At 35.7% G+C, this 18,353-nt stretch overlaps 1 protein-coding gene across 1 annotated transcript; it reads left to right on the top strand.

Moving 5' to 3' along the window:
- Window positions 1–5,988: 5,988 nt before the first annotated feature.
- LOC133865725 (uncharacterized) lies at window positions 5,989–6,783 on the top strand. Its single transcript, XM_062302172.1, has 3 exons — window positions 5,989–6,295; window positions 6,373–6,474; window positions 6,556–6,783. Exons 1-3 carry the CDS (start codon window positions 6,119–6,121, stop codon window positions 6,700–6,702), a joined length of 426 nt encoding a protein of 141 aa, XP_062158156.1. The 5' UTR covers window positions 5,989–6,118; the 3' UTR covers window positions 6,703–6,783.
- The last annotated feature ends 11,570 nt before the right edge of the window (window positions 6,784–18,353 follow it).

Raw genomic sequence — 18,353 nt, 5'->3', positions numbered from 1 at the left:
TTTTGGAAAAACTAAACTTTACCCCCCCCCCCCCCCCCCAAAGTTTAATCTAATATGCAATTTTGCCTCCAAAATGAAAAATAAATAAATAAAAATTGCAATGGACCTCAACTAAGTTTCATAATTTTGCAATGTAGCATATTCTTCCGAAAATACCCTGAAAAGATCAATTTCTTTTTTTTTTTTGAAAAAAAAAAGAAAAAGAAAATTGGGGGTGTCTCCGGAGCATTTGGGGATATTTTTGTCTTTTTTTAAATAAAAAATTTAAAAAAATAATAATTTTTTTTTTTTTTTTGGGAAGACATGGATACATTACTAAATTAGGAAACATGGTTAAGGTCCATTGCAACTTTTTTCACTTTAGAGGTAAAATTGCAATTTGGGTGAAACTTTGGGGGGTTAACTGTAGTTTTTCTTTTTCTTTTTCTTTTTCTTTTTAATTTTTTTGTAAATGTATCATAAATCCTTGAGATAACACAAGATTTGAAATCACTCATTCACTTTTTAATTTTAAAAAAATATCACTCATTCCTTAAGTTTTTAATTTCGCGAATTTGAAAAATAGTCATTTCGTGTTTTTTCCGTCTAGTTTTACAACGTCTGTAAGGTTGAGTCACCATTTATCCACATAGGCATTGACACATCAGTTAAAATGACACCGTTTAGTATTTTTTTTTTGCCAAATCACCTTAAATTAATAATTTCTTTTTTATTAAAATATATTAAAAAAAAAAAAACCATTGCCGATGCAATAGAGCTGAAGGTGAAGGTGAAACAGAGTTGGCCGAGAGAATGGTTTGAGTTGAAGAAGTTGTTTGATTTATTTATTCCATTTGATATGAAGATTAATTGATCTGTAAAGAGGAAAATGAAGTAAAAGGGAACAATGAACAAGTTGCTGGAAAGAGCAGACGGTAGGCATGGTTTTTACGAAAAATGGATAATTGTACCGTTGGTCCCTGGGGTTGGCCATAATTATTTTTCACTTCTTATGGTTCAAAAAGTTCATGAGAGGTCATCGTAGTAAACAATAATTACGAATTACGAATCACTCCTAGGCCAATTTTCCATCCACTATGTTAACAGATTCTGTTAGTCAATCACGTCATACCCAATAAGAAGTCGACACGTGTCAATTACAATAAAAAAAATATGAAAAAAATAAAATATAAATATTTGTTTTTAAAAAAATAAAAATGAATAAAACAAAGGGGTGGCTGCCGGTGTGGGGGTTGCCAGGCCACCCCCAGAGGTGGCCGAGGGTGGGTGGCTGCCCACTTTGTTTTACTAGTACTGCATTACTCCAATCGATAGAAAATTTTATCGATCCTAGTGCATTACTCCGATCGATTGTGAGTATATGAATTATATATTATCCTAGTGCATTAGTTCGATCAATAATGATAATAATATATGGATTTTGTCTTATCTTTGTGCATTAGTCCGATTAATCGTGATACGATCAAATAATTAATTGATAACAAACTTAAATATTTTTTAGAAAAAAATACACATACCCCCTCAAATTGATCTATTGTCAATGTTCCATCTAAACTACAAAAAAATGTCAATGTCAACCTCTCAATGACAAAAATATGCTTCATAAAATTAAAAAAAAAAAGAAATTAGAATTATAACAAAATAAAATAAAAAGTTTGAAAAACCAAGGGGGTTCATTGTAATTTTTTAAATTTTTGTAAACGATTAATTTTTGTTTATTTGTTTTGGAATTTATAAGAATACTTTAGTCTTTTTTTTTTAAAAAAAAATATTAATAAAGAAATATATATATATGAAGGAAAAGAAAAAAGAAAAAAAGAGAGTCCAAAGTTGCTCAACCGCATATATATATATATATATATATATATATATATATATATATATATATATATATATATATATATATATATATATATATATATATATATATATATATAAGAAGAAGAAAAAAGAAAAAGAAAAAAGAAAAAGAAAAAAAAAAGTCCAAAGTTGGTCAACCGCATATATATATATATATATATATATATATATATATATATATATATATATATATATATATATATATATATAAGAAGAAGGAAAAAAAAAAAAAAAAAAAAAAAAAAAAAAAAAAAAGAAAAGAAAAGAAAAGAAAAAAGGCCAAATTTGCCAACCACCCAACCCATAAGCAATTCTAATTAATGGAATCTGGCAGTACTCCCATTCACAACTAGCTAGGCTATTGACCAAAAAAAAAAAAAAAAGTAAAAGAAACACAACTTCCACTAGTTGCACGCGAGAGACTTTTCCGCACAAACCAAATCTTGTTTGTTATAGTTTAAGAAGCAGAATAAAAAAAACAAAGAAAGCAAAGAAAAGGGGCGCTCATCATCAAAACAGTTTCTTTCTCTCAGGTCTCTCTCTCACTCTCTATCTCGTTTTGATCTGAATTGGGATTTGGGATTTGGATCTTTTATTGTTTAGAGATTAATTTATGTTTATTTATCTGTACGTTTTACTCCCAAAAAAATTGTGAACCTTTGAATTGGGATTTGAATCTGTTATTGTTTAGAGGTTAATTTTATGTTTATTTTATTTTAGTGCTAATAGTAAAAACAGTGATACCTTTGGATTGAGATTTGGATCTTTTATTGTTAGACAATTTTGGACGAAAGTATGTGTGGTGACACCTAAAACCTATAGATTGATAGTGATATGTGACCTAAAACTTTCCCCTTTTCCACAAAATAGTTTATGAGCAACTTGGATTAATTGTAGTTTTATCTCATGTGGGGTTGGTGATCGTTTCAGGCTTGCAGTCAAGACTGATTCGGTTTTTTTTTTTTTTTTAATTTATTTTTTCTGAGACTAGGAAATTATTAAATTGCCTACACCAACTAGATTATCACACAAAAACCACGTCTTTGTTGTCATGTACGTCTAAGAGTACTGCATATATGTCTGTGTTTTTAATTTTTAATTTAAGCTTAATATGTTTATGTTTTTTTATGATTACATTTTGTTAATGAATTTGATGGATTACTAGATTATTTTTTTAATATGTACTGTGGCTCGATCTCCTTTTTACATTTAGCTTCTATTTGTCATTTAATTTATTGGATGTGCCAATCAGGTAAAAAATTAAGCTTAATTTATTGGATGTGTCAATCAGGCAGAACAATTAAGCTTAATATCTCTCTTAATTATCACAAGAAAACCATTTTGTTTTGATGTACTTCTAATTTAGATTCACATGCATATGTGTAGAATAAGAGTCTTTGTGTATTTTAGTTTTAATTAAGCCTAAATGTTTTTTTCTTTTCTTTCTTTCTTGAATTCAAGAAGAGAAATTATGTTACTATTCAACTTCTTTTTTTTTTTTTTCCCCAATGGTGAGTAAAATTTGATAAGACTTCTAGGAATGCTCGAAGTCATGCCTTTTTTTAATTTAAAAGTTTTAGAATTTTGATAAAACATGTTAATCAATCGAAAAGTGTTTTAGAAAGCTAGAGTTATATATTATTGTATTGTTTAATAAATTTGTATTATTTACAATCATCATTCTTTTTTTTTTCTTTTTTCTTTTTCTTTTTTTTTTTTATATAAAAATATATATTTACTTTCTGAGTAATCGCGCGATTTCAATTCCCTTAGTTTTTAATTGGGATGCACTTTTCTTTAGAAAGTTTTATAGTTTTTCAATGGGCACTTAGGTGGTTCATAAATAATTGTTTTGAATATTGATGTTGAAGTAAAATAGAGAGTGAGCTGCTTTTGGTGTGTTTGTAAATAGTTTGTAAATAATTTGAAGATTTACAAATGAATTGAGATTTTTTTTAGGTGACTTCCCATGTTTTGGTTTTTTTTTTTGGTTGTTGTTGAATTGTCTAATCATGAGCTGTTGTTTTCCATTTCAACTCCCAAGAAGAGGCAGTGAGTGCCATCTACATACAATCAGTTTATAAAGTAACAAATTTGCCATTGATTCTTTTGGGTATCTTTTTATCCTTTGCCTAATAAAAACATTGTATATATTCAAACTATAACATTCCCATTTCTCATGTAAGACAACTTCCTTCCTATGTAGAGAGGAGATCTAAAGAATCAAGGCCAATAATTCGGATATTAGCCACAGGGAAGCATTTATTACTGCTGCCAAAAATGTAAGTACACAATATTCATTGCACAATCACAAACACTACAAATTTGAAGTTGAAATTTTTTATTTTCAAAAGTTTGCTTTCTAGTTTTTTATCAATATATTGAATCTCTTCAAATTTGAAAAAATGACTTCTTAAGATTTTTAATAATTCATATTATTATGTTTTGCTATGCAATTTACTTGATCTTTCATCTATTAGGGTTAACATTAATCTATATTACTTATAGGAAAAACAGTGAATTCAAATCTATAGCAAGCTATGCGAATCTAATGTTCTAGATTGTGCTTACTTAATAATTGTTTGAAGTGTCTTGGACTGTTATTGAAGAAGAAAGATGTTTGATAACTTTATATTGTCATATTGTTGATTTTGTGCAATTTATTTTGTGCAATTTATCTTTTTATCCTTTGTGTAATAAAAGCATTGTATATATTCATAGCTTTATTTAAAACTAATACTAATTTTACCTTTATTGACCCAGTCCCGTTGTAGCTTGTTTTATAAACTAGTACAAAGACTTTAGTTAACCAGACATCGAGATGGATAAGAGTTGGATGCAGGAAACTCATAGATTTTGTGAGAAATATTCCAAAGGTGTTGAACAATTCATTAGAATGGCACGTGGTCACGTGGATGAGCTTAATAGGATCAAGTGTTCATGTCGCAAGTGTGAGAATCGTTATTATATTAGTTGAATATATTCTATTGTGAAATTTATTTGTTGTTTGGGGTAATTACATTTTTCCTCCATGAACTACCAAAAAATGCGCAATGCCCCCATGAATTACCAACTCGACCAAAATAGAGTATTCAACTACCAAAGACAACCATTTTCTCCCCTTCCGTCAGTCAAAGGGGTTAAAATAAACGGTCAACGGGTCATGTGCCGTTTTATATGGGGGCATGTTGGAAGATGATGGTAGTTCATGGGGGGAAAAGAGGAAGATGGTGGTAGTTCATAGGGGGAAAAGAGGAAGAAAATGAGGGTAAAACAGCGTGTGACTGACGGAAGGGGGGAAAATGGTTATCTTTGGTAGTTGAATGCTCTATTTTGGTCGAGTTGGTAGTTCATGAGGGCATCGCGCATTTTTTGGTAGTTCATGGGGGGAAAAGGTAATTACCCCTTGTTGTTTTGTGATATATGGTAAGATGATATAAGCATATGATTTGTTTGCCTCATTAGAAATCATTTGAGTATTATTGTATGTTTATATTTTCACATATTCTTATCCATTGTTACTATTGTAGAATCAGTTATACACAATGAATCGAGGACGAAAAAGATGTATGGCCACGACTCGTTCTATGCCATTGCAGCTCAATGATAAAGATGGGGACACAAGTTTAGGATCCCAAGTGGCTATTGAAACTGATGTACAACCATGTCAAATGATGACACAGGGACCCTCCAATACATCCTGTAAGTGCACATATAATATTTATGCAATAAGCTCTGTTATTGAACAAACTACTTCACCAGAAATTACTAACTAGGTTTTCATATTTTGCCTCATAGCTGTTATGACCAGCAAGAAGAAAAGAGGTCAGAATAAATCCATTAAGTTCAATAATCTTATAGAGCATGGTCCCGTTCTGATAGAAATCCCTGCTGAGGCAAGAGGACCTGTAGGCGATAATGCTAGTCAATTTAGTAGGAGGGTGACAATAGTTGTTCGCCAACACGCTGACCTTTGGCATGGTTCTTGGACTCGTGTCCCACCAAATGAGCGGCAACTGTTAAGAAATCGTGTTTTGGTGAGTTTTATTGTTTGATGTTATGTTAATTACTACATATAATATAAAATGTTAAGACTATTGTTTTCTTATCTATTATGTTTCAGAGTGAGTGGGATTTAGATGAGAATGTGAATGAACACAATGCAAGTGTGGAGTTAGCCTTATCAAATAGTTATAAAACACTTCGTTATGGTCTTCATCAAAGATTCCTAAAATGCGGTGGTAATACAGACTTAAAAATGGCCAAGACAAAAGTTCAAAAGAATATGTCACAAACCACGTGGCATAAGATATGTGAATCATTTGCCAACGAAGATTGGAAGCGTAAGTCCTTATGTAATAAAGCGAATAGATCGATGTTGAAGACCAATCACACATCCGAGTCTAGATCTTTTATTAGTCATCGACATAGTAAGGTAATAATTTTATACTATTATATTATTTTAATAATTATATTTAGAGCATATGTTAATCATGTGTCTATTATGTGCAGAAGAGACAAACTGGGGTGGAACCTAAGGTAATTGACTTTTATAAGACCTCTCACACAAAGAAAGATGGGTCATTTGTTACTCCGCTGTGTGAAAAACGATACGTAAGTAATTGAAATATAACTTTTCCATTATATAATTGAATTGCATAAATTATTTAATTAAAGTTTATGTTGCTTGTGCAGAATTTGATGCAAGAAATGTTGGTTGACGAAGAAGTTGTCTTAAATGAAGATGAAATATTTACACAAGTTCTTGGTGGGAAACGTTCTGGCCATGTTAGAGGGATGGGAAAATATGTCATACCTACCCCATCCTCTTCACATTCGTGATATGGCACCCAAGTCAACCTTGAGTTAAAGGAAACAAAGCTCGAAGTGATCAAGTTGTCAGATCAATTATTGGAAAAAGAAAGAAAAAGAGATCAACAAATAGAAGAAATGCAAAATGAGTCAAATCGACGTATCAATGAGATTAAAAAAGAAGCAAACCGACATGTTGAGGAGATTCAGAAAGAATCAAAGCGCCAATATGATCTTCTATTGTCACGTATTTTAGGTAAAATGGTTGTGGGTCAAATATGTTTTGTTATGCTTTAATTGAACAACAACAGCTAATTTCTGACAGTTGACACCTTTATTTGTTTTTCTATATGTTATAGGAGCACAAGGTCATAATTTTGCTCAATTTGATGGGCAAGGTTAAAAGATTCGATTCGAAAACTTCACGTCTTTTGTGCTATAGAGTATGGTATGTTTCATTCGAACTTTATATTTGGAATTAAGTTGCATAGCTTGTATATTTGGATGTTTTATTTGAATGAGAAGATAAAAGGTATTTAAAATGGAGCAGCTTGTGTTTTCACTTCAGATGCATTATTTCTTGAAATTTACTTTATGGTCGGTTATGCTCTTCATAAATAGTTCCGTATCCATGTACTTGCTTTATCTACTCTGAGAGATTAAGGGCCTAGTTGATTTTAGCATACGGTCTGGTAATTGTATTGTTTCTTGGTACAATTTGGTATCTGTTTATTATTTGACTTAGGTGTGTATCCTTTTACACTTCGAATTTCTATTGGATTCATGAGTTTAGAAAATGGCTCTTTAAGTAGTTTAATTCTGTAGTATTCAACTGTTGGATTTGACGCGTTGAACATGCTTTAGTGTTCCAATATATTTTTGAAGGAGGATCTCAATGATTGCTTATTGAAATATAGTTTTTATTTTTATTTGAAGTGTAGTGTTATATTTCTATTTGGGCTTCAGTTTGCTAATAGCGATTATTTATTTGTTCTTTTGTCAGGGGAATCTACCACTGCCGACACTCTTGTGGCTTATGTTAAATTATAGTTGCATTAATTAAATTTTGGATACACTTAATGTTTTATCAGATTTTTGGATGCACCAAATGTTCTAGATGTAATTTGACGAGGAAGACTTAGTTTTTCAATACTTAATGTTTTATCATATTTCGTTTTGAGAATGATTGTTATGCTTAAACAATTTGGCAATTGGGATTGCATTTTAGTTATTTCTTGTATTCTTTTTTTCTTTTTTTTAATAAATATAGATAGATGCTTTGTTTAAAGATGTGAGCCGAGGGCAAACCAAAATTCTATTTTTGGTTTGTTATCTTTTCTGCATATTAATAAATGCAATTTAGATAATTCATACCAAACATTAAAATATTAATTGGCAAAAAAAAAAAATGTAATTGACACAATTTTTTATTAAAAAAAATTATTTATCATTAGTGATGACTTACGTAGTCGCTAATTAATATGCAAAATATCATTAGCGACGACACAATGTCGTTGTTGTTGTGTGCACATTAGCGACGACACAATGTCATCGCTGTTGTGTGCACATTATTGTGTGCACATTATTGTGTGCACAATAGCAACGACACAATGTCGTCGCTGTTGTGTGCACCATTAGCGACGACATAATGTCGTCGTTGTTGTGTGCACATTAGCGACGACACTAAGTCATCGCTGTTGTGTGCACCATTAGCGACGACACAATGTCGCCGTTGTTGTGTGCACATTAGCTACAACACTGAGTCGTCGCTGTTGTGTGCACCATTAGCGACGACACAATATCGTCACTAATGTGTACATCATTAGCGACGACATTGTATCTCGGGAGGCATTTTTAGCAACCATTATTTGTAATAATAGCGACGACAACTGTTGTCGCTAATAGTCATTATCAGCGACGAAATAAAAAGTCGTCGCTATTTAGTCTCTAACGACGATGTTTTAGCGACCACTTTTGCGACAACCAAAGTCGTTGCTAATAGTCAATAGCAACCACTTTAAGGGCTATAGCAACGACTCAGGGTCGTCGCTAAAGACCATTTTCTTGTAGTATTTATAGTAAAGTTGCGTCAGCCAAAAGGAGAGTGACATTTAATATGCTATTGCTTTCATTGCTCCATCACTTGCAAAACAATTCTAGCACAGACCTATTTAGTTTTTTTTTTTTGGATTTAATAAAGCGTTTTGATGTGGCAATTGTTTTTTGATATGGTTAACTAACTTAACTTTTTAACAAGTATTTTGTGTTATCAATTGTTTGTTAATTGTTACCACAAAAATATATATTTAGTTTTAAAAATAGAAAAGTATTTTCAAAATCATTGCCATAGATGAAGCACAGGTGAGGTGGCTATGGGTGCCTTATCATACAGAAATAGACAGTTGCAAATTGCAATTGCATATAATATAAAAAGAGAAGCTAATTAAGTCCTATGCAGAGGGGATTTGGACATAGTAATTGCGAGCACTTCTCACATAAAACCACACGATGTCCGTGGTGAATATGTTGCCACGCGACATCTACAACAAAATAAAATTTTGATCATAAAATATATATTTTTTTCGTTATACTTGAAATGAAGAGGATTCTTGTCCTGCTCGATCACACAACCTTTGTCGGGTCGCCATTCAGATGAATTTGCAGTGATTATCAAGCAATTAAGTTCTTTGGAAAACATTTAACCTATCTCTCATGATAGCTAGCTCTAGTTATATGACTATTATATATATATGTTTGGTGTATGTCTCTTGTCTTTTACATGATATTCAAACATCTTCTTCATAATACTTTTAAAGCCAGTTCACTGTTTGGGACGAATGAAATCAAAATGAGAAAATTATCCAATCCGGCCTGCTGTCTTTTGATTGCTTCACTTTCTAAATATAGATCTATAGAGAACCTATGTATATTCTATCAATAAAGAACCTAGGTACATAGGTTAGAAAAATGAAAAATCCTTTCTCTTATGTTGCTAGGGTTTTAATTTAATTTGCTTCAAATCATGTAAAAAATATTTTTTGCTGCCTATTCTGATGAATTTATGTTCAACAGTGTAAGCTTTCAGAGTTTTGACTCTAAAGTATTGAAAAATTGAAAACAACTTGAAAATTAAGGCAAATTCATGATATAATTAATGTATACAACAAATTCATAAAAAAGGACTACGTAAATTCCTTTCAAGCAATCTAAGAGCATTCCAGAGGTAGCTTCATGTGCTGAGCCGCTCAAGATTTTTTGAGCTCTCCCCTCTTTCCTCCTGGAAAGAAAACCTAGGATTTGTTCTTCACTGTTTGTCTCCCTCGACCACACATCTTTCCCTCTCCACCTCTTCTTTTCTTTTCTCCTTTAGCCATGACTTCCCTGGAAAATTTCCATGCTTTATTAGATGAAACAGAAGCTCTTGATTTCGATTTTCCTGTTCTTGATTCAATAGCCGAGTTTCCTTCCAATCAAAATCCGGTGGCGCTTATTGGAAAACTCCTCTCTCTGAAGCCCCTAAACACCCAGACCGTTAGAGCAACACTGGCTGTGGCTTGGAGTTTTGCAGCACCTTTGACAGTAGAATTTCTAGCTCCGAATAAGTTTCTTCTAGGAGTCTCTAATCCGGACCATGTTGACCGTATTCTCCATCGTGGTCCATGGAATATACGAGGTTCTCTCATTCTTCTTCAACAATGGTCTCCCGAGCTTGCTCTAGCCGAGGTGGAGTTATCGCACTGTGCATTTTGGATTCAGGTGCATGGTCTTCCTCGCCAAAATATGACCGTGAGGAATGCGATTATGATAGGTAAAGCTATCGGGTCTCTTTTGGAGGTAGAAAATTCAGAAACATCTGGCCTTATTTGTCGCCAATTTTTACATGTTAAAGTTGAACTCAACACAGCTAAGCCATTACCCCCGGGTTTCACCTTTCCTCGTCAAGGCAAAGCGCCCCTTTGGATAAGTTTTCGTTACGAAAGGCTTGGAGTCTACTGTAAGACTTGTGGTCTTTTAGGCCATAAAAATCTCAACTGTCCGGCTCCTCCACAGGTGTTCATGCAGAATCAGTATAGTATCCCACTCCAAGCCATTCCAGTTTTAGATCCACGTTTGTTTTCTCTTGGACCTCGGGTTGATTTGCGTTCAGGTTTGTTGTCGGAGGGACCCAATCACTTTCGTTCTGAGGAAAGCTCCAGTTTCAGCCATGGTGATGAGTTGACTCCCCTGCTAATCGTCCCACAAATTAGCCAATCAGATTTTGTTAGCCACGTGTCGTCGCCCCCTTCACTGCCATGTACTCAAGTGAATCCTCAGTTTTTACCTTATCAGGCGCTCATATCTTCTGAGATGCATGAATCGGGTGTTATCACTCTACCAGCTGGCAGTTTTGTCCACTTTCCAACGGCTCAAGATAAGGGCCAGCAATTCCAGACTTTCACGTATGCAGAAGGTTCTCCAAAATATCGGCCATTGATCATTGCTCCAGATATTATCTCCTTTGGTAATTACAATCCTATCTTTTCCCTTTTGAATTCAGTTCTTATAAATAGAAATGAGCTGTCCGGTACCCAACCATTTTCCCACCCGACCCACTTCCTTTCCTTGTGGGCCGAGGCCAAAATCCCATCTCCAATGGTTCATCCTTCCAAGCCGTTTCAATTTAAACCACTTACTGAGGCCATTTACTTAAATCCTGATAAACCCAACTATTCTATAGCCCAACCTATATATCATTTTAACCCATCCTTTTGTAGCACGTCTGCCATTAAATACCATCTGCTATCCACATCAAATCTTCATCATACACGGCCCATCCAGCTTCAACCTAATCCTCTCACCCAACCATTTCAGCTCAGCTCCAATCCAGCACTATTGTCCATAAATCCTTATTCCCGAACTAGTAGAAAGTCACCACGTTCACCCTTGACTACACGTCTCCACCCTTACTATACTAGAAATTCCAACCCGAGTTCTCCTCCTGTACCGTCCATCAACTCGCCAGATGCCTCTCATCGTTCGATCCCATTGAAATGTGGATTGGGTTACTGTGCTGTTCATGGGAGCACATTACTCATCTCTGCAGGATTGGATTCACTCCTGGGCACTGTAAATCAGTCGGTTTGTGTGCATGGTTCACCTCCTATACGTGCTCTTATTCGTAAAACATCAGTGTCTATTGCTAAATCTAAAGAGGTCTCTCGAATGTGGAAGAGGAAGTCAAAAGGGGTAGAGGGGGTTTCTATTTCGGCGATTGTGCGCAAACGACACTATGAGGACTTGCAATTATCACTCCCGGCTATTCAAGGGTCGGGTTTTAAGAAGTTCAAGCTTGAAGACATCCCATCTGATATGTTGGCAATGGCGGTGACTGATTTTCAGCCCCGCCTGCCACAATGAGTTGCCTCAGCTGGAACTGTCGAGGGCTTGGTAACCCTCAGACAGTTCATGTCCTTCATCAATTGGTGAAGGAAAGAAAACCACGTTTAGTGTTTCTTATGGAGACTCTTTGCTCTCAAAAAAAGATGGAATCTGTTCGGTGTCGTCTTGGGTACGAAGGTTTATTTGTTGTGGATCCTATTGGCAGAAGTGGTGGTCTTGCTTTATTTTGGAGACACAACTGGGATCTCGAGATTTTTAATTATTCAAAATCTCACATTCATGCTGTGGTTAAAGATGCTGAAGGACAGCCTTTTTGGCAATTTACGGGTTTTTATGGTAACCCTGATTCAGCTCGAAGGGGGGAATCTTGGGCCTTATTACGACATTTGAAGACGCTACTTCCACTACCGTGGTGTTGTGCCGGTGATTTCAATGAAATCGTGGAACAATCGGAGAAGGAAGGGGGGGCTTTTCGGCGTGAATCACAAATGGTGGGTTTTCGTGATGCTTTGGAGGCTTGTGGTTTATGTGATTTAGGGTTTTCGGGTCCACGTTTTACGTGGTGTAACCATCACTCCGACGGTACGTTTACTAAAGAACGTTTGGATAGGGCAGTAGCTGATCGGGGTTGGAATTCTCTTTTCCAGTCGGCTGCTGTCCATGTCTTACCTGCATGTGCCTCGGATCACCATCCTTTGGTGGTGTCTTTTTCTGTGCATCCTCCAGACCGAAGGCCGTTCAAACGTTATTTTAAATTCGAGGCTGGATGGGTGAAGGATGAGGAGTATCAAAATATTGTTCGAAATGCTTGGGAGGAAGAAGTGTTGGGGGTGAGACCTATTGTGGATGTGCAAGCCAAGTTGTCTAATTGCCAAAGGTCCCTCACTACTTGGAGTAAAAGGAAATTTGGAAGGGATGCTGATATACTCAAACAGAAGAAGGCTCAACTACTGCTCCTTCAACAACGTGTAAGGCCGGCTTCAGTTGTATCTATTAAACGTTTACAAGCTGAAATTGAGGAAATTTTGGAGCGGGATGATATGCGATGGAAGCAACGCTCAAAACAGAATTGGTACCTTAAGGGGGACCGGAATACGCAGTATTTTCATTCTTGGGCGAATCAGCGCCGTAAAATGAACACGATTCATTCCGTTACTGATGGAGAGGGCCGGGTTTGGAGGAATCCTAAGGAGGTTAGCTCGAAATTTCTCTCTTATTTTGAGCATTTATTTCAGTCTCAAGGTCCTGTCGGGGTGGATTTTTGTTTGGAAACTATGGAGTCTCGTGTTACACCCGCGATGAATGCTAGGCTTCTTCAGCCTTTTCATGGGGAGGAGATCCGTTTGGCATTATTTCAGATGCACCCTTTGAAATCTCCAGGACCGGATGGATATTCTGCGGGTTTTTATCAACAGTCATGGGCTATTGTTGGTTCAGATGTTACAAGGGCAGCCCTCCACTTTCTTAATGGAGGACTTATTGAATCAGGTTTGAACACTACCAATATTTGTCTAATTCCTAAGGGTTCTGCTCCCACATACGTTTCGGATTACCGGCCCATTAGTCTTTGTAATGTGCTTTACAAAGTTATAGCCAAGGTGCTTGCAAACCGGCTAAAACTTGTGCTACCTTCTATTATATCCCCGGAGCAAAGTGCTTTTATCCCGGGTCGTCTTATAACGGATAATGTTTTGGTAGCTTTCGAAACACTCCATACTATGGATTCACGGTTGAAGGGAAAAGAGGGCTTTATGGCTTTAAAGTTGGATATGAGTAAGGCGTATGACCGCCTTGAATGGGATTTTTTGGAAGCCACAATGAGGAAACTTGGTTTCGCCAATAGATGGATTCATCTTCTAATGTCTTGTGTTCGTACTGTCTCTTATTCAGTACTTATCAATGGCCAACCTCACGGTAATATTGTGCCTACTCGCGGTATCCGACAAGGTGATCCTCTATCCCCCTATTTTTTTATCATATGTGCGGAGGCTATGAGCTCAATGTTACAACGTTCCGCACAGTTAGGGGATATTACGGGTGTGTCCTCATCTCATAGAGGGCCTATTATCCATCACTTGCTATTTGCAGATGATAGTCTATTGTTTTGTCGAGCAAATCTAAGGGAGTGGAGGTCTATTCAAGCACTTTTAGATAGTTATGAGATTGCCTCGGGGCAGCAACTTAACCGTGGTAAGACCTCAGTTTTTTTCAGTCGTAACACTAAGGGGGATGCTCGAGAGTCTATTCTTCAAGCAATGGGTGTTAGTTCAACTAATTCTTATGAAAAGTATCTGGGTCTACCGGCTTTAGTTGGACGGTCGAGAATTTCAACGTTCAATGGTATTAAAGGAAGAATATGGCAACGTATAAATGGGTGGAAAGAAAAGTCTTATCACATGCCGGAAAGGAAATCCTTATTAAGGCTGTCCTCCAAGCGATTCCCACCTACACTATGAGTGTTTTTCGGCTTCCTAAGACTCTTTGTCGCGAAATTAATTCTATGCTGGCGAAGTTCTGGTGGGGGCATAAGGAGAATGATCATAAAATTTCGTGGATGGCTTGGAAAGGTTTAGGAAGGAAGAAACACTCGGGTGGTTTGGGGTACCGAGATTTGGACAATTTTAATGTATCTTTGCTTGCAAAACAAGGTTGGAGGTTTACTAAGTTTCCTGGAACTTTAGTAGCAAGGGTTATGAAAGCAAAGTACTATCCAAATGGCGATTTCCAGGGGTCTTCTCTTGGTGCTCGTCCATCATTCGCATGGCGCAGTATTTGGAATTCGAAACCTGTGTTACAAGAAGGTTTAATTTGGCGCATTGGGGATGGATCACAGGTGAAAATCTGGGGGGATCGGTGGCTCCCATCTACTCAATCTCATACAATCCAACTTCTAGCAAATGTTTTACAACCGGATGCAAAGGTGTGTGAATTAATTAGTATGGAGTCAAAATGGTGGAATATACCTTTATTGGAACGTATCTTCCCTGTGGAATTAGTGGAGACCATTTGCAACATTCCCATTTGTCCCCATTTGATGCATGATCGGTTGGTTTGGGCAGGCACCACAACAGGTCACTTTTCAGTACATAGTGCTTACCATCTTGAATGTGAGAGGAGGACAAGGTTTCAGGGGAGTTGTTCAAATGCTTCAATTATTAACCCAATTTGGAAATTCATTTGGAGCTTGAGTATCCCTCGGTCGGTACAGTTGTTTATTTGGCGTGCTTGTAATGAGATTCTACCAACTAAAGAGAAGCTTTGTCATCGGCGAGTGGTGGAAGATCCTATTTGCCCAATGTGTGGTAGGGAGGCAGAGTCGTGTTTTCATGCACTTTGGAGGTGTCCAGCTGCTCAAACGATTTGGGCTGAATGTCCCACCCCTATAAGTAAGTCCTCATCCTCTGCTAATGATGTCTTATCTTTGATGGGTGCTTTATTTCAACGATTGGATAAGGAAGAGATGGAGCTAGTTGTAATGGTTGCACAGAGGATCTGGTATCGCCGGAATAAGTTTGTGTTCGAGGGTTTGTTGACTCCTCCAACGTGTTCGATTAAATGTGCAAAAGAGTCTTTGGATGAGTACCGCAGCACGAATAGTATGATTGTGGCCTCTCTGTCTAGGCCCCGGGTTCCAATTTTAACACGATGGTCCAAGCCTCTTGTGGGTTTTGTCAAAATAAATTGGGATGCAGCAATTGATCTTTCGAAGAAAATGATAGGATTGGGGATTATTGCCCGTGATTCTAGCGGAATTGTTGTAGCTTCAATGTGTTCTTTTCACCCGTATGTATCTGATTCCACTGTGGCAGAGGCCATGGGCGCTCGACAGGGAGCTGAGTTCGGAAGATTTCTGTGTCTTCAATCAGTGTTATTGGAAGGGGATTCTCTGGAGGTGGTTCTTGCTCTTCAACATGAAAATGTGGTTGATGGATATTATAGCAATCTGGTTCTGGAGACCAAAACTATTCTTCAAGATTTTATGTCGGCTACTGTTCATCACGTGGGACGTATGGGAAATCAAGCTGCCAATTCTCTTGCACAGCATGCTGTCTCTAATGCTTTCAACCATGTTTGGTTTTCATCTGTTCCTTTATGTCTTTCTAATATTGTATCTGATGATTTGTTGTTATCTGATTATATATGAAATGAAATTTCTTATAAAAAAAAAAAAAAAAAAAGAGCATTCCAGAGGTACAGCAAACTGAATTTATTTAGAATTTGGAACAAAAAACCATAAAAATAAATAAAAATAAAAATCCTCCCAGCTGCTGAATTTGTGGCCAAATTGTTCTTGCCGAAGTGAAGAAGAAGAAAACTGAAATATATATGACCTAGCTAGGGCTTTGTTGTGAGATGTAGCTTCTTTTAACGATTTGTCGAAACCCCACTCTACATACGCCCGACGCAATAAAGCAACATTAATGATGGATGATAATGGCATTGGTTGTATCGGTTGGTATATATACTGAACACTGCCTTACACGGGCGGATTTCAGCCTCAATCTGCTGCCTTATCCGCACCCCTAGCGGAGAGCGAATTTAACTATCTGTCCGCCGGTCCACAGAAGGCTGATACCGCCTGTACAGTCTTAACTGCAACAAGAACCATAATCACGCACAACGTCAATTGTTTGATATATTTATCATGGTAGGTAGCTGTTTCAGTAATACTGTTAGCGCGCAGTAGCAGTGATAATGGTTATCATGGTGATAGTGATAAATATATCAAATGATTAACTATTATGATAATTGTGATGGTAAAAGGAAAACATTTGCTATAACTATGAAAGTGATAATGAGAAAGCTAATGTATATATATTTATGTACGTTACAAGCTCAGTGATCATAGGCTTTCTTTATTAGATGAATGCAGCAGAATATATCTGATCTTGTCATAAAATCATATCCATTACCTGATTTACAGTACTCCTTATATTTTACGGCCTATAAATAGCCATTATCATTGTATTATCACAATAAAACTCTAAAGCAAATTACCTCAAATCTCTTGTTTTCTTTGTGCTTCTCTCTCTCTCTCTCTCTCTCTCTCTCTCCCTATATATATATATATATATATATATTAATAACAACTCTAAAGGGAAGAAATGTGAAGTTGCCACGTGGACCAAGTGGGGATATAGATCAGTTATGAAAGAGTTAAAGATTTAACGAGATGTGTAATCATATACCATCTTCTTATAATTATCAGATTACATACCATTTTTTTTTTTTGAGTGAATTATTCTAACATACTTACACTAAATAAGAAAAGGGCTATTCTATGGTACCTACATTTTTTTTTTTTATTTTTTTTTTTTTACGTAGGGTACCCACAAAAGATTAGAGCTATATATTCTCCTTAATTAAATAAAATTAGGGGGAAAAAAATGTCACAAAAAGAATCAAGAGTTACTTGGTGTGGTTTTGTCTTAAAAAAATGTTCTATAAAACTATTTGATTTGAGAATAAAGATAGTTAAAGTATACATTCTCTTAATTGATATTGTCAATTCTTTTGTTAGTTTTGTATCATAAAATGACATGCATATGCACTCTTTATACAACTAGAAGTTTATTGATAACTTGTTTTACTTTTTTTGGGCAGAAGAATTAAAAAAAAACCGTACAACTTGATGATGTAGTAGTGAAAATAAGCCATTAAATTAGTACTTGTAAACAAAAAAAAAAAAATGGTTGATTTTTACTGCTACGTCATGTCAGTTGTATAACAGTTTACTAAAAAGTATTGTTAAAAAGAAAAAAAAAAAAAAAAATGTTACTTATCTCAGTGAAATTGTGAAATTACTTTCTAACATAGCCAAATATTGTTGAAAATTGCTCTTTATGTGTTTGGGCTCAAATTTCATTTTCCATTGATTATTCAAAAGATTTCCAATTGAACCAAACTAAGCCAGGGTTTAATCATATCTCAATATATGGAAATTACAAAAATTCAATATATGGACTATGGAAACTTTTAGCGTAAAAAAGTCTAGGTAGAAATGGTCATCAAAATGATTTCTAATTGAAATATGTGGAAAATAGTTTACTCACTTGTGTTTGTTTTGTATTCCTTGGCTAGCATGTAAAGTTTGGGAAATAAATTACCTAGGTTTTAAAAATAAGGCTAGCCCTATAGGTTGGGTACACACTAAACCGAACTCGAGGCTTCCCCTAAACACTATATTCATGAAAGCCTAAATGCCCAGGAGGCTCACATACACACAGCTAGGGTTTTTAGGGATTGGAAGGTTGGACATACCTAGTTTGCCACATTGCTTCATACACAAGGTGTTTGTTACA

This window comes from Alnus glutinosa, chromosome 4, assembly GCF_958979055.1.
Source record: "Alnus glutinosa chromosome 4, dhAlnGlut1.1, whole genome shotgun sequence".
In the NCBI taxonomy this organism is placed as follows: Eukaryota; Viridiplantae; Streptophyta; class Magnoliopsida; order Fagales; family Betulaceae; genus Alnus; species Alnus glutinosa.
This window is presented reverse-complemented; position numbering and strand designations above follow the sequence as displayed.

What these genes read in the sequence shown, in the direction of transcription:
- LOC133865725 (XM_062302172.1), top strand. Translation starts at nt 6,119, where the DNA reads ATGGCCAAGACAAAAGTTCAAAAGAATATGTCACAAACCACGTGGCAT. An exon ending in TTAGTCATCGACATAGTAAG is followed by an intron (nt 6,296 to 6,372) that starts GTAATAATTTTA and finishes TATTATGTGCAG; the next exon opens with AAGAGACAAACTGGGGTGGA. An exon ending in CGCTGTGTGAAAAACGATAC is followed by an intron (nt 6,475 to 6,555) that starts GTAAGTAATTGA and finishes TTGCTTGTGCAG; the next exon opens with AATTTGATGCAAGAAATGTT.